Source organism: Otolemur garnettii, unplaced genomic scaffold (genome assembly GCF_000181295.1).
Source record: "Otolemur garnettii isolate 467f Iridium unplaced genomic scaffold, OtoGar3 scaffold00023, whole genome shotgun sequence".
Classification (NCBI taxonomy): domain Eukaryota; kingdom Metazoa; phylum Chordata; class Mammalia; order Primates; family Galagidae; genus Otolemur; species Otolemur garnettii.
In genome coordinates this window covers 21,852,374-21,868,115 of record NW_003852418.1, presented here as the reverse complement: position 1 = coordinate 21,868,115, position 15,742 = coordinate 21,852,374, and the positions used below count along the sequence as shown (strand labels likewise).

The 15,742-nt window shown below is 48.0% G+C and overlaps 2 protein-coding genes across 3 annotated transcripts in view; one reads left to right on the top strand and one right to left on the bottom strand.

The window, feature by feature from the left end:
• Nucleotides 1-5,207: 5,207 nt before the first annotated feature.
• Nucleotides 5,208-13,823, bottom strand: GID8 (GID complex subunit 8 homolog). 2 transcript variants are annotated; one of them, XM_003787766.3, is made up of 5 exons: nucleotides 13,629-13,823; nucleotides 11,208-11,337; nucleotides 10,020-10,216; nucleotides 9,544-9,741; nucleotides 5,208-8,704 (listed from the first exon to the last, which is right to left on the bottom strand). In XM_003787766.3, exons 2-5 carry the CDS (start codon nucleotides 11,323-11,325, stop codon nucleotides 8,531-8,533), a joined length of 687 nt encoding a protein of 228 aa, XP_003787814.1. In that variant the 5' UTR covers nucleotides 11,326-11,337; nucleotides 13,629-13,823; the 3' UTR covers nucleotides 5,208-8,530. The 2 variants fall into 2 exon arrangements, with proteins under 2 accessions (XP_003787814.1, XP_012659424.1); XM_012803970.2 differs by lacking the exon at nucleotides 13,629-13,823 and adding an exon at nucleotides 11,430-11,615 and having other exon boundaries at nucleotides 8,391-8,704.
• Nucleotides 13,824-14,014: 191 nt separating this feature from the next.
• Nucleotides 14,015-15,742, top strand: part of DIDO1 (death inducer-obliterator 1) — a 56,234-nt gene continuing 54,506 nt past the window's right edge. The window contains exon 1 of the mRNA XM_023511950.1: nucleotides 14,015-14,071. The gene's annotated coding sequence lies outside the window, so the exon portion shown is untranslated. The remainder of the gene's footprint in view (nucleotides 14,072-15,742) is intronic.

Below are 15,742 nucleotides of genomic sequence, written 5' to 3'. Positions count from 1 at the left end.
GGCAGCAAGATCTCATGGTGCCCAATTTGAAACATGGACCTTTGTAGCAGGCTCCACTCCCAGGGCCCTAAGGAGGGCCTATGAGAGCAGATCCCTCAACAGGTTCTTGCTAACTTCACTGACTGACAAAGGCGTTCTAATTCCCAGCCACATGCCAGGCTCTGTGCTGGGGGTGGGGGCTGGGTACATCCTACCTCTGCCAGGCCTACTGCTTACACACCCTCACCCCCACCTCATTCTGCTTACACACCCTCACCCCCACATCCACTTTCCACACAGCAGACAGCAGACTTGGCAGAGTGCTGAGGACAAAACCCTAACTCACCCTCCCTCCCTACTTCTCCAACAGCCCAGCCACCCCAGGGCCTTTGCACTGCCTGGGTCCAGCGCTCCCAGCACCTAGCCCCACCTGTGCTTGTGAGATATTAAGGATATCAATATCTAAAAGCAAGGTCAATCTTCCGTCCAGATTTGATGTTGGTGGAGAAAGGTCTAGCTCCCCAGATTGTCCTAGCTCACAGCCAAGAAGTTTGAACATTGTTGCTAAATTTATTGCTGAGAGTGTTCCATTCTTCTGGTAGTTGTCATCCATTGCATGAGGTTCTTCAATGGTAACTTTATATAAACGTCTATAGATACATTGTGTAGACATCTGTCACCTGGTTACCCACAGCCCCTTTCCTCTTGGAGCTGATATTCTAGGGCTGGGAGACAAACAGGAAAAAGGAGACCAGGGCAGGGTAGGTGTCACTTCACATGGTGGGGCTGAGGAACCACTCTTGAATGGACACTCCTGTGAGGTCTGTATGAGCTGCAGGGGCAACACACACACACATAACTCTGGGACAAAGGTCAGGCGCCCAGCATGGCCAGAGAGGTGGAAACAGGACCCTGGAAGCCAGTATAGATGGGCCCTGGGTCGGAGTTAGGAAGCCCCCACAGTGTCAGAGGATCATTATGGCTGCTGTGTGCACAGCTTTCAGTAGCCAGGGTGGAGGGAGGACAAGGCCCTAGGGACAAGTGGGCACCAAGGGGGCTGATAGGGCAGCTCCCTGGGCCCCAGCCTCACCTGGGGGAAGGTGTGGGTGCAACCTGCTACTCAAGGGCACATCTTGCAGAAGGCTGTACGTGCTACATGTGGGCAGGGGACACATGAGCTCCATGCTTCTAGGTGACTCTGTGAGCTGCCCCACACCCCACCAACAATCTTAGAGGCTTAAGGTGAAACATTACATACAGGGAAAACACCAGCAGTTAGAACTTGGGGTTTCTAGGATGGAGGGTGACTTTGGTGACAGGTGTCACAGCCAACACTCACGGCCCTCACCCCTGCAGTGCTGCCTCCTGCCTTGTTGGGTCCAGCCTGCCTAACTTCAGTTTATTTGGGGCTGGTGTGTGTGGGGACACACTGGCTTCCTAAAGCCACCCACACTCACTGCCCTTGCTCCCCCCAGGGGCCCAGCACAGCTCCTCAAAAGAGAAGCTGAGCGAGACCTGTACCCAGGTAGCCCCTGCCTCCTTTCCAGTCCATGTCCAAGTCTAAACCTGAGAAGGCCAAGTAAATAAGTCTGACAAGTTTGTCTTCTCCACGTTCCTGGCAGACAGTCTGGGTGTGACCTGCACCAACTGACTACAAAGCCTAGTTCATGGCACCTTTGGAGCTGAATCAACACTGCAAATGGCTGACGGGAACAGGACAAAGAACTGTGTGAAATTTCACCAGAAACCACAATGATGAACTTTACGATGTAACAAGTGGATACAGTGCAATGTGGGTTCTACACAGGGAATAATCCAATCCCTAAAGGTTCTGAACAGTTCATTCTTCTCAAAGTGCTAGTAAATTCCTTGTTTGGATCTTACAAACATAGCTACCCAACATTTCTAAAACTGGAATGCCCAGAGCTTAAGGACCAGCCAGGCACATGAATCTGTGGACAAGCAGGACCAGAGACCAGCAGGTCTTCTGATTTCTGGCTGACAGCCACTGCCTCCTCCCCTGCTCCTTTAGGACACTCCATGCCAGACAATCTTGGTGACAGGTCAGCTGGCTTCACTTTCCAAAGTCAGGTAGGAAAATTCTGACTAAAAGATACTGTGACCCACAGGAGGGCGAACACCTCATGGGCAAAGCCTGCTGATGTACCCCAGAGGCAAAGCTGCAGCCAGGTGGAGATGGCATCTCAAAGCAGGGCTGAAGGCAGCATGGCTCAGCCACTTGTCCCTGGTCACTAAGCTCACACATTCTAGCCCAACACTAGGAGCACCTGTGAGCAACCACTCGCAGCACAGTGAGCAACTGCACCCCAGAGTCTTCCTCTCCAGAGCTCAAACACCAGGCCACAGCTCCCATCCAGCCTGTGCAGGAGCTAAGCCCTTCTGCACACAGCTGACAGAAGAGCCTAGAGTGTGACCTGCATTTATTAGGTCATCAAATCTGAAATTTCAATTTTGAATCAAAAGTGTAGTGCTTCTCCAAGAAGCAATGCAACTGATCACAGTTATGCGCCTAAACTCCTGGCACAGTGTTGCTATCTTAACAGTAGCTCGTTTACGCCAGCAGCAACGAAGCCTGGGGAACAAGTGGTGGTGTAATCTCAAAATGCATTTTCCACAGCCTTTTGAGAACTGAATATTTTTCCTTGCAAGAAGTAGTTCAAGGCCTGGAAGGTATAATAGTCAGGTGGTGTGAGGTCTGGTGAATAGGGCAGATGACAGTTTCCAAGTTCAGATCCTACAGTATAAGCAGGACTGTGTGTGACATGTGTTTCAGTACTGTCTTGCAAGGGGACTGGCCTCTATTGACACCACTCGTCCTCATCATTCCATACAGCTGGCTAAAGGAGACATCTGCCATACCGACTGACCAGGTCTTGTGAGGTTGTAGTGAATTACACTGGCACTGGACCACACATGCTTCTGATGAATATTCCAGTTTGGGGCTGTGTTTTAGCATTTCACCTTCATCCAGCTGTTATGTCAAAAGCCTGCAGTTGTTTTATAAAGAATCCACTTTTCATCACACATAGTAATAAAGTATAGAAATGTCATGACAGCAAAGAAGACAAGCTTCAAAATGATTTCTCTACTGATGCTCTTGTTTAATTCACATGGACCCATCTAACCAGCTCCTTTACCTGCTGATTTGTTTCAAATGGTCCACTCCTGTTGGAATAATGATATTAGACCTTGTTGCTAATTCAGCAGGTGGAGATGGGTTTGCTTCTGCTATAGCTTCTAGCTCATCATCATCCACCTTGGTCTCAGGTTGCCCATGTGGCTCATTTTCAAACTTAAAATCACCAGAATAGAATTCACATCATTGATGTGCTAGGTGTTCACTGGCCATATCCTTCCCAAATGTTTCATCCATATTTTGAGCTGTCTGTGCTGCATCAGTTCTAAGAAGGAACTTATATTCAAAAATAACACAAATTTGCTCCAAAACAAAATTTGAAAGGTAAAGTACAAGCCAAAACGTGCCTTTGAAAGAATGAGGATGAAACTTTCACATACACAAAAGAAACCAAAAAAAACCCAAGTGTCAGAGAATTGAACTGTCCAACTTAGCACTTCACACTTCATGACCCAATAAAAACAAAACCATTCAGATACACTCATTTAACAAAGTCTACTGGTTTTCAGTTGTTACTTCTTTTGTTAATTTTTTTGGTTACAGCTGGCTGCAAATGAATCTACGGGCTTCATCTGGTCAATTTTCTTGTGTGTCATGGTCACACTGGAGCTATACACCTGGCCTTCCAACCAGGAGACACTGAAATGCTGCAGATAATCAACAGCACCATGTGCCACACACACCCAGAGGCGTAGGGATGTGCTTATCACTAGTTAGCCACCGGCTAACTCCTCAGCCCCTCCTCATGTCACTCAGTGTGTGGCACAGGCCAATTCACCAGCAGAGCTGCCTTCATAGCTTCTGGAGAGGGTAAAACAGCTCAGGACACTCTACGGTAAAAGATTCTGCCACAGCTAGTTACCCCAAGGCCCACTCAAATCCTGTACTCTACCTGTACATAAGTAAAAAATCATGAGTGAGGTGCGGTGCCTACGGCACAGTGGGTAGGGCACTGCCCCCATATACCAAGGGTGGCAGGTTTAAACCTGGACCCGGCCAAACTGCAACAACAACAACAAAAATAGCCAGGCGTTGTGGTGGGCACCTGTAGTCTCAGCTACTCAGGAGGCTGAGGCAAGAGAATTACAGGAGGTTGCTGTGAGCTGTGATGTCACAGCACTCTACTGAGGGCGACAAAATGAAACTGTCTCTAAGAAAAAAAAATCACAAGTGAGGATGGCATTCCAAAATTAAGGCAGAATATTTAAGACAGGTAGGTCACATGTGCAAGGAACTGTAGTTCCTACTGAAGCTCTCAGACTGTCACTTAGGAGCTCATACCCAAGGGCTCATGGTGACACCACCTTGAAGACCCACTGCATGCCTCCTGCAAGGGTGAGGGACATGGAAGGAGCAAGGGTAAGCTGACATCCAGAACACCAGGACATGTCATTGCCATGCAGGGACCAGTTACAGAAGGCCATCATCCTAGTCCCTGGTACTAAGCAGACACATAGTGCAGGCCTGGCTGCACTGATACCACTCCTTGGCCCCAGTACGCCACTGTCATTCCCACATTCTATTTGCGGGCACTGCAGAACATCCTTCTTAACTGTCCTAAACTGCACAAAGACACTAAAGTACCTGAAAGCACAGGAGCCACTTAAAACTGGACACCTGCAGCTATCTCTGGCCACGGGCTCACAGACAGTGGGGATATCTTTGAGCTGAGTGGGGGGCACTGGGGTACACTGCAGCTTTCCCTCTATTTTTGGTATTTTAGGAAGTTTCGTAAGTTAAAAAAAACTTAAGGCTATTCCAATTCAGCTTAAAATTAAAATTATGTACTGGCTAGCCAGAAAAATTCTATTTCCTTGACTAATTTATGAAATGTTAAAGTGCCATGACTCTAGGAAACAGATGACAGACTTCAAACTAAACACACACAAGTACACAGACATACACAACAGAGAAGATGAATGCTGTCAGAGTGGGGACTGAGCAAAATCGAAGCATGAAGCTGCAAGAAATGATTTCCTGCTATCCTCCAATTCAATACCAACTTTTTAATAAAAAATGTATTAGTAATTCTTTGTTCTTATTAAAGAAAAAAAGAGCTTTCATATGACCATTCTGAGAAAACCATGAAAACTTTTACTATCAAATTAATAGGAAGCAAAAGCAATCTGTCCTGCATTTCTCAGGAGATATCTGGATATTTGGGGGCGAGGGAGGGGGATGTGCCTCAATGGTATAAAGAATTATAGAATCAAACATAATAGAAAACCAGAAAGCAGGCTATGATTTTATACAGGATTTCAAATGACTAATGCTGACAATACAATTTACAAATAATCAGAAAAAGTAATACATGTATCTGAAATAAAAACATACCTGTTGTAAAAAGTAACATGCGTGTCTCAGAATAAAACATGTCAACAAAGCAAAAATGATTGAAGGCTGATGACAACAGGCAGCTGCGTCGGGCGGTGGGTCTACCAGGCACGCACACCACACGAGGTCCTACTGTGTACTATTCAGTGTCTTTCATCGGCAGGGAGGCAGCCAGACCTTCCATTCACAACACTAGCAGTGTGCTCTTTGTTCTCACTGAGACTCAGCAATACCAACCAAGAAGGGAACCCGTTCCACTGTCCCAAAGATGCCATTGTCTTTATCATAAAATATGTTAAGATTCTTTCTGGAACCCTGGTTCCTCAACTCTCTAAAATTAATAACATACAGAAATAAGAAAATAAAGACATTATATTGCCTTAGAAAACTGTCCTCAACATTTTTTGTTTACACGTTTTCATATCCCATCTTGGCTGGATAGAAGATCTCGGCCTTCTTGAGGCATCAGTGGACTCAGTGTGCAGTTTTCAAGCACACAAGGCCACCGGTCTTCAGTCACACGCCGTGGAGACTTTGGTCCCAACCAATGTTCATCTTTTCTAGAACCTGGAAAGCCATATTCAAATGGCAAAATGTGTTAGTTCCCACTTGCTTTGCAATAATCCCTATGCTTCAGAAAGATCCAAACCAGGGGTTATTCCTCATGACGTTATGCTGTCAGGAACACAGAGTACCGGAATACTCTCAGACTTTATTTATTTCAAGGCACTTTCCACCAGAAAGCGTAAAAGGAAATAAACTACTCTGTAAAACATAGCCACATCTTATAAACACAACAGTGACATATAAAATGAGACAATGTAGAAAAACCAAATTATACTGAACATTCATTATCCCGAAGTGGCTTAATTTCGTTTGCTTGCTGCGAAAACAAGACTGCAAACAGGTGACAAACAGGAAAAGTATGCAAAGTGCTTCCTCAGAAGACCTCCACCTACTAAGAGATCACGGGAGAAGTACAGCCTCTCAAACACAGGCCAAGTAACGAAGAGCACCTGAAGTCTCCAGTCTCACAGCGTCTACCCTGCACTGGGTTTCAGCATTGGCTTATCAAGCTACTCACTGCCTGAACCGGCAAATGAAACGTCAACACTCTGTCTCACAACCACCTAGCAACACTTAGTGCACCAATAGCCCCAGAAGACAGGGCTTCCCGTCACTACACATCTCATACCCTCTAACCTTGAGAATATGTCAAATTGATTATATATTAATTGTGCATGTAATGATCTTATATACACTAGTAATAAAATTAGGAATATGCTCCATTATCTGGTGTTGTTCAAAAAATGTGGTTTTATTTCTCTCAACTAATATTTTTCTTCTAGCATCAGCTATGATTAACCTATCACCTAAAAATTAAAACTCCCTTTCCCTCTATTTTTCTCTTCAAACCTCAGACAAAATAATCCCAAAGATGTATGCAGGACTCGGACACACCACTCCAAGGGCTCAGGGAAGGGGCCATCTCCTGGCACTCAATCTTCACAAAACCAAAGGGGCAGCCTGAAGGGTCAGCCTAGAGGCCAGAATGATTTCACAAGGACTGCAGCAGTTTACCTCTGTGTCTCTCACTAACTCACAGAGGGCATCTAGGGGAAAGGAAATCCTGCCAGAAGTTCCTCCCACTGAACTGCACCAGGCCTCAGTAAGGACACTCCTCTAGCTGGAAGGACAGAGCCACAGACACTGGGTGACCAACATTCAAGGGGCACAGTCTCACCCCAGCCTGGCCTGGCTTGTGGGCTGTTCCTTGCTACTCAGTAAGCACAGCAGCTCCCCACCTCAGCCGCCAACAGTGGAAGATGCAGTGGGCCCGCTACCTCCCCGCAGCCTCACTCAGGAGTCAGCAGTTCTGTGGCCTCACACAAAACCTGCTTGCAGTGCTGCTGCACCTGCCAGCCCACTGTAACAGATCCAAACACACCTGCACCAACCTACGCACCACACACTCACCACTGACTGCACTGACCTGCATAAACCCCATGCTACACCGAGCCAGTCCCTCCTACCACCAGGACAAGGAACAAGGCTGTGAGCAAACAAAAGAGGGACACCTGCAGAGAAGGCAGACAACAAAAGAGAAACCACTCTGCTCAGGAGGCCTGCGCTCCATCCTCTGCCAACAGCCTCCTGCCCTCAAGCGACCCTGCCAGTGAAGGGCTGCCTGCCAGCACACAGACAGGGCCAAGACATCTTTCTAGCTGCAGATGCGAAAGCATGTCACTGCCATCATTAGAGGAGAAGTACAGCCCAAACCAAAAGGTCATTTGAGGTGATGCAAACTGTTTAGAAGTCATTTTGGTCATTCTTGAAATCGAAGAGAAATCTTTATTTTCAACAAAACTGCCTAGCAGAGAAAGGTCACTGATCCATTGTGAAGGGGTCTCTCACCATGCACAGCACCAAATGTATACTTAAAAAAAAAATTAAAAATCACATAGCCCCACCCCTCACGCATTTCCCCAAAAGTCACACAACCCAGACCAAAAAGGAAAAACAAATCAAATGCAATAGCCTCACACACATTTCAAGGAGTTATGAAGATTTACAAATTTATATATTCTTTCCTATGAAAAACAAAAAACCAAGGGTAGAGAAAAACTTGTAGAAGCAGCTGACAAGACTCAGGAGAAGGGGATGACGTCCTGTCTGCCTGCAGCCCGCGGAGAGCAAGGCCATGACCTGCTCCTTCACGTATTTTGAATGGGAGGCTGGAGTATTAGCAACAACCCCACCGCATGCAGTGCTCCGTGGCCAACCAAACCCTTCAGCTGCCAAAGGTACCGAGAGCACTGGAAAGGCGAATGGCTGCTTGTCAGATGCTTGCAAATGTACCACGGTGCAGAGTCTGCGCCACATTCCAGAGAGACAGTGTTTCACTGCGAGCTTTCCAGAGCTTAAAAAGGCCATTTTTTCCCTTTAAAAAAGATGCTGGGTCAAAAAAAAAGTACAAGGGGGAAAAAAGAGTACTCTACTGCGGTAAAAATGTGGTCGCAGATGGAGCAGGGAGTCCTGTGCGGGGCCACCACACAGATTCTACTTGGGCTCCTCGATCACACCCTTGCTGAGGTCTGTCATTTTGGGATATTTTACTTTCTTCTGGTCCAGCTCATTCTGAGCCCAAAGTAGTAGTTTTAGTAATTTTGCCAGCTTGGGTGTTGACTCTCGATTTTCGTAATCTAGGACAGCTTGATTAACTTCACTCCACACCTAGAAAATAAACACATCCAATAAAAACAACCACACACAGAGAACGCCAGCAAAAGAGTCTGTTAATAAATTCATTTTATACCATTTTTACATAAGGTTATTTATTTAAACAAACATTAAGCCCTTAACTGTGAGGCACTATCAGGTGTTAAACACATAAGCCTGGCTGAGGGGAGCTTACAGGCTGGAGGGCAAATCCATCGGGCATCAGTGTGTGAGGCTTTCAGGCCAAGGGACTGCAGGAGAGAAAAGGCCAGTGCAGCAGGCAACACAAGTCCCTCCCAGTAAGCCCCAAGAAAACATCTCAAGCAGACTTTCAAGGATGGGCAGTGCTCCCAATACAGGGCAAGACAAAGCCCCAGAAGAGGAGCCAGCCAGGACGGGAAATTGGGGAAAGAGAGATCTGGGCCTGGGAAGCCACAAGCCAGCATGTTAGGGAAGACACTAAAGAAACATTTTAGAATAACGGATTTTAAATTAAAAAACCTGGGGCGGCACCTATGGCTCAAGGAGTAGGGTGCCGGCCCCATATACCAGAGATGGTGGGTTCAAACCTGGCCCTGGCCAAAAACTGTAAAAATACTTAGGACAACCGTTTCTAAGAGTCTCCAAATAAACAGGAAGGTTATGTAAGAAAAATCAGCAAAGGGGGTTGAATATTCTAGAATATTCAAACTCTAATGCTCCTAGTTTCATAAAAGATGAAAACTAAGGGAAGAATCATCAATACTCTATAGTGTCCAGTGCCCAGATGTCACTGCTCTTACCACAAAGCCCCACAAGCGCCATGTCTGTGAGCCCCTCTGTCCACACATGGAGGGGCGGCCCCCATGTTCTACCTTCTGCCTCTGCATCATGTGAAGGAGATCTCCAAAGGGCGACTCCTCAGGACTGTCGAAGGCCAGCAGGGCCAGCGTGCGTTCCATCTCTGTCAGGCACTCCCTGCTCTCCTCACCCTGCTCAGCCAGCTGTGTCTGCGCAAACTCCAGCGCTGCCTCTGTCTCACGTTGGCGGATCAGCTCGATCAGATGTTGTTGCTAGTCCGTGGCAAAGACAGACGGGCTTAACTCACACATCCCAGGCATTGACAATGACCTGGAACTTGGTCTTAGTTAAAGTAGGGCTCAGAAAGATGTTTCAACATCTATGATTTATTAAATATGCATTTTAAAAGCAAAAAACAGCTTCCGAAATACATAAAATAGATTTACTCAAATCCCTCTCCGCCAAAAACAAAAAAATTTATTAATTCAAATTAGCCTAGTTACTTCTGAATCATTTCAAATATCCAAAAACCAGACTACCTAAAACTTACCTGCAAATGGAAGTAAAGGTACCGGTTTGTGTCCAAGAGCTCTGGGTGGAGGCTGTTGATCAGTGCAATGGCCTCCTGTATCTGACCTTTCAGTATCATCTCCCGGATCTTGATCCTCTCATCAAGTGTTTCTAGATCCACGCTGGGTTCAATCCCAGATTCCATTCGAAACTTCTCTGCTGCTTCCTTAAAACCTTCTGAAAATGAAAACCACCTTCACTGCTAGGAAAGTTAGCAAAGAATTAATGCAAAGACTTTTTATCTCTAGAAAGGCCAGCTGCCTAGATTATATCACAGGGACCACACCTTCTTAGGACCTGGTATTAATATCTTTGTAATTTACAAGTTATACTCTCAAAATACAGAAAATGAGAACGCCAGTACACTTCATTCCTTTCCACCCCATACAAAACTGTATTATATCAGCTGAAGAGGTAAGAATGGCTACCAGCCCCCTGTGCTGCTGTGGGCTCCTCTGAGGGCCAGATGCTGAGTGATGCTACTGCCAGGTGAGCCAGACATGCTAGCTCCACACCCCCAGTGTGGCTGTGAGGCCGGGTGGGAGTGGGAGGCTGGCTTTACCTGCACTGACTGCTCAGTGTCAGTCTGCAATTACTTCCTACATCAAAGCCAGGTGTATGCTTCTCCCTTCCAGAACTCCAGGCCTAGATTTCCTCATCACCTTCAGAAAACTTTTTAACAGAGATGAACATGGAGGGGGAAACTGAAGACTACCAGGAGGGAGACCAACTTTCTATTTTCTGCCTTTTGAAAAATGTCTGGATTTTCTTACCATATACAGCCCTATCCTCCTCCTCCTCTGTGTCAAGAAGGGTCTGAGTGTCCCCTCCTAAGTGGTGCACACTTCTAAGAACAGGCAGGAATACTTTACCAGACTGGCCAGAAGAGTACAATTGTTTGGGCTTCAAAGGTACTTTAGAATAATCTTAATTATCTGGATTATCAAAGGAACTGGTTTTGGAAGTAGGTCTCAGAGACCTAGAATGATCACCTCCTCTCTGGAAAAGGTTATCTTCAACACGAGAGCTTACAAATTTGTCAAGTTAACATGTGCTTTTATAATGTCTGAACGCAACTTTAAAACCAAGCTTCAGTGGTCAAGTGCTATTTGTTTAGACAAAAAGGAGAATTATGTTTAAGTAGTAGCATCCCTACTCAAGCCGTTACCTGTGACCAGGTAGTTCATGATGAGACGATTCATGTCTGCTCGCTGGACATGTAAGTTATTAAGCTTCTCCATCCACTCATCTTTTGTGATTTCATCGGGTTTTTCTGCATAACTCATTCTGATTTATTTCTACAGAAAAAAAAAATAATAGCTGATGGAGGTGTTCAGATTCTCCACTGGAGAGTTATCTCTAGATAATGGAAAATGTGAAAGTTACCTACCTAAATGTTCATTCAGCAGTAGCATGAACAAAGGAACTGTGGCATACAGATGTGCTTTAGAATTCAGAACAGTTTCAGACTGTATAAAGATTATATGGCACAATATAATAGCCTCACTGAGGCCTGAGGCAGCACCACATAATCAAACACTGTGAGAGATGTGTGAGTATTCATACTAAGTAGAACAGAAGCAATTAAACTTTACTAGGTAAGACACTACTACCAAGTATGTTGAAAACTAAATCAAAAACTTCTGGTCTCAGAAATACTGGGTTTTAGCATATGATCACATATGTACACAACCGAATTTAAGAAAGCAGTGAAAGTATGTGAACTCACCCAATCACAATGTTTCCTCCACAAACAATACTGAAGGAAAAAACAAGCTGCAGCACAGGCTGTGGGCTTTCAGTAATAAACAGAACTGGAAAAACTATTTTTGTTTTTCTTTTTGAGACAGATTCTCACTATGTCCACCTTGGTAGACTGCCGTGCAGTCACAGCTCACAGCAATCTCAAACTCTTGGACTTAAGTGATTCTTTGTCTCAGTCTCCCAAGGAGCTGGGACTACAGGTACCCGCCAAATGCCTGGCTGTTTTTGGTTGCAGTTGTCCTTATTGTTTGGAAGGCCTGGGCTGGGTTTGAACCCGCCAGCTCTGGTGTATGTAGCTGGCGCCCTAGCCGCTGTATAGGCTCAGAGCCGTTATTTTGTTTTTTTCAAATAAGGTCAGGTGGTGGATATCTGTGGGAGGGGCAGATGGCTTGGGCCAAAGAGGCAGCTCTGCCAGCTCTGGGAGCACTATGAGGGTCCTGAAATGGGTGGTGAGTACACCACTGTCCCCCTTGCTTTTTATCCCTCATCCCTGACATATACATCACAAAATAAGGTATGTGCCAGACTGCTCCAATCAATTAAAAAATTAAAAGATGGCTCTGGTTTTCCCAGCTGCCAATGTGCTAGATACAACGTGCTGAACCCAAGTCTAATAAGGAAACACTGGTGCAAGAGCCTATGGTGGCAGACAAGACAGACAGGCATGGCCAGACCAAGATGCTCTGGCCAGCGTCAAAGGTTGCTGCTGAACTTAACATGAAGGGACCACAGGAAAAAAAAGAGAGAGAGAGAAGAACTAAGGATGGCCAGAGGTTTCATGTGTGAAAGGCCTTGGGGTGTGGGGCCACACATAAGAGTGGGAGTGGAACAGGTTTGAGGAGCAGAGCGAGTGTGAGAGGACGACCAGACATGTAGCCAGGGCAGTCACACAGGCATCTGGATGACAGATCCTAAGCTCTGTGCTGGAAACATTAGCTATGGAAATATCTGGGGTGGGAGGAAGATATTTAAAGCCAAGCGTTCAGCAATGATTGCTCAAGGAAACTGCACACAGGGAATGTGAAGGGGGCACATGAGTTTCTTAGAAATGGAGCAGAGAGATGCAGGCACCAGAAACTTGCTGTGGACCAGCAGGTGCATAAAACCAAGAGATGTCGTCACTCAGACAAACACCCATGGCCGGTAGCTACAGTCAACTGCAAATCTTATGAAGACCAAACAGTCATTCACAAGTAAAGGTGACCCAGGACCAATCAGCAGAAGTGCCACTACCAGGCGGTGAGCGCCACAATTAAAAGTAACAACTTGGGGAAACTGACTTATTCTGTTTCAAACTCCCGTAGTTAAAATATGCAGTAGAAAAAATACCCTAAATTCTGAAGGCCACCAACACTTGCTTTCCATGCAACAATTTACGTCCTCACCAGTTTCCGCTCTAAAACAGAAGATTCCTATACAAAGACAGGCATCCTCCTCCTCACGGGGAGGAACGTCTGGAGTGTCCCTAACTACCAGGATTCTACTCGGCCACCTCTGACACTTCTTCGCTTCACACGCGTCCCTTTCAAGGCTACAAACCGAACAAACGCCAAAGCACGAGACCCGAGGCGCCAGCTCAGCTGGACTCGAGAATCCACGGGGGGCCGCCGCCACCCCGGGAGACCACGCGCAAAACTCCAACACCTGCTCGCACCTTTGACCCTTGGCACCCCGCAGGGTGGGCCCAACTGTGACTGTCCTCGCGGGCGGGACGCACTCTGGGGCCGCTGAAGGGTCGGCCCGGCCCCTCGCCCCGGCCCCCACCGCCCGGCCCGGCAGCAGACACGCTCAGCCCGGCCGTCTGGGCCCGCAGCGGCCATCTTACCGTGCGGATCCCGCCTCCCGCGCTGCGCGGACTGGGCGGTGGCGGCTCCGCGGCCGCTCCCGTGGCGGGGAGGAGCGGCGGTGGCGACGGGGACGCCCGGTTGGAGGGAGGCGGAGGCGGAGGCCGCGGCGGAAGCGGGGGCGGGGAGCGGGAGGGCAGACACACCGGCGGCCGCCCCCTCAGCACCTCTCGCGAGATTGTGAGATCGCAACCTGACAAGCCAATGAAGCTGTCCCGGGAGGGCTGGGCGTGCGGGCTACCGGAAGTTCAGGCTTCCACTTCCGTCCCTGCGCACAGCTCCCTCCGCGGCGCGCTCGTTCTACGGGTTGGCGCGAGAGTCAAAAGGCGTCCGTCTCTTTTGGGTAAGATGGCCGCCGCGGAGGCGTCGGAGAGTGGAATCTTCGTGCTGGGATCGCGACGTCAGGACTGAATCGGAGGCGAAGGTCCCAGCTCTTTTCTCGTTTGTGTGAGGCTAGAGTGGATGGGATGGGGCGGGCAAAAGACGCCGGGTGCTCGTGGCCGCCCCTGAGACGAGGCGGGAGTGTCCTTCCTACAGGCGGCCTGTCGAGTCTCGCGTCCCTGAGGCCCAGGGAGAGGCCGGGGCCGGGGCCAGGCCGGCGGGAGCTCGCCTTTCTGTTCGTGGAAGGGACTTCCGCGGGCTTACTCCGTGAGTGTTAGGAGCGCGTCCTCACTCGAGGCTAGCCGGGAAATCAGAGGGCCGCGGGGCGGGGGGGTTGGGACGCGACCCTGGGAACGTGGGCAGGACCGAGGGGCCGCCGGCCGTGGGCTGGGTCGGTGGCACGCGGTGGACCCTGAGAGTGGCTCGGCGGGCACAAATGGACATTTGCGTGTTTATTTGCTTATATTGTCTAGTCAGGACGAATGCAAACACCTATTTCTTCTGGTTCTTGTGAGACTTCTGCAGGATCTGGTTTTTACATTGCTGGGGAGTAACGTTAAGATTTGGTAGAGCTTCAGGAAGAAGCTGAAGATAGAGTCCTTGGGGGGTGGCCTTTGGTTTCATCGGGGTGAAACTCACAGAACGGCTTTCCGTAGTGGAAGTCAAGGGTGAGATGGTTTCCTCTGGTTGATTAAAGGTGAATTGAACAGTGTGAAGGCAGCGTCGGACTTTTTCCTCACAGAGAGCAAGTCCAGGTGGGCAAGTAGGTTACACGGTGACGACTGGATATGGACATTTTTCCATAATGGGAAGAGCAAAATCTGCAGAACTAGAGTTTGACACACATCTGCTTAACAGGCAGATGCAGCACACGCCCGTAATTCTTTCGTGTACAACTACTTAATCCTACGGGAAGCAATTTTTAGATGTCAACGAAAACGTGTGCAAGGGGACACAGGAGCTCCAGTACCAGGCCCTAAGGAGCGAGCGTTTCAGTCCTGAGAGACTTCATCGGTCCCGGGTCAGTGCCCCTCCTCTGGCAGTCAACCAGTCCCATGGTCTACTTGCTCCATCCCCTTGATCCAGTCTGGAAATTGGCTCCTTTCTGTTATTTCCCGGCCTCTTCCGCCACAATATTGAGGTCATCGGCTTAGCTTTTTGGATTGCCAGGATGTTCTCCTAACTCATGCCCCTCCTAGAGGTCCTGCCAGCTCCTCTCTGAAACCCACACAGCAGACAGGGTGATCTCTCCCAAAGCCATCTCTTGTTACCTCTGTCCTCCTCTTAATACACTTTGGGGACTCCCCAGTTGTCTATATGAAGTTAGCATAGTGAAGGCACCACTCCTGATGGGAACCTCTGTCCCAGGCATCCCACTGTGTCACCACACTCTCTTACCTCTTGGCTCTCACAAACTGCGTCTTGTGTATAAAAGACTTGCCTGGGCTAACTCCTCACCCACTCAACAGAGATGTGGCCTTCTTGGGGAAATTTTCCCTAAACAAAGTTGGATTGAGTGCCTCTCCTGTATGCTCACAAGGTGTCCAAAGCTGTCCCTTCGTAGCTCTCAGCACACTGTTCCAAGTTGGTGATGCCTGATAAGATGGCATGACTCACTAAAACTGTAAGCTTGGCTCGGCGCCTATAGCTCAACCGGCTAAGGCGCCAGCCATGTACACCTAAGGTGGCGGGTTCGAATCCCCAGCCCGGCCCG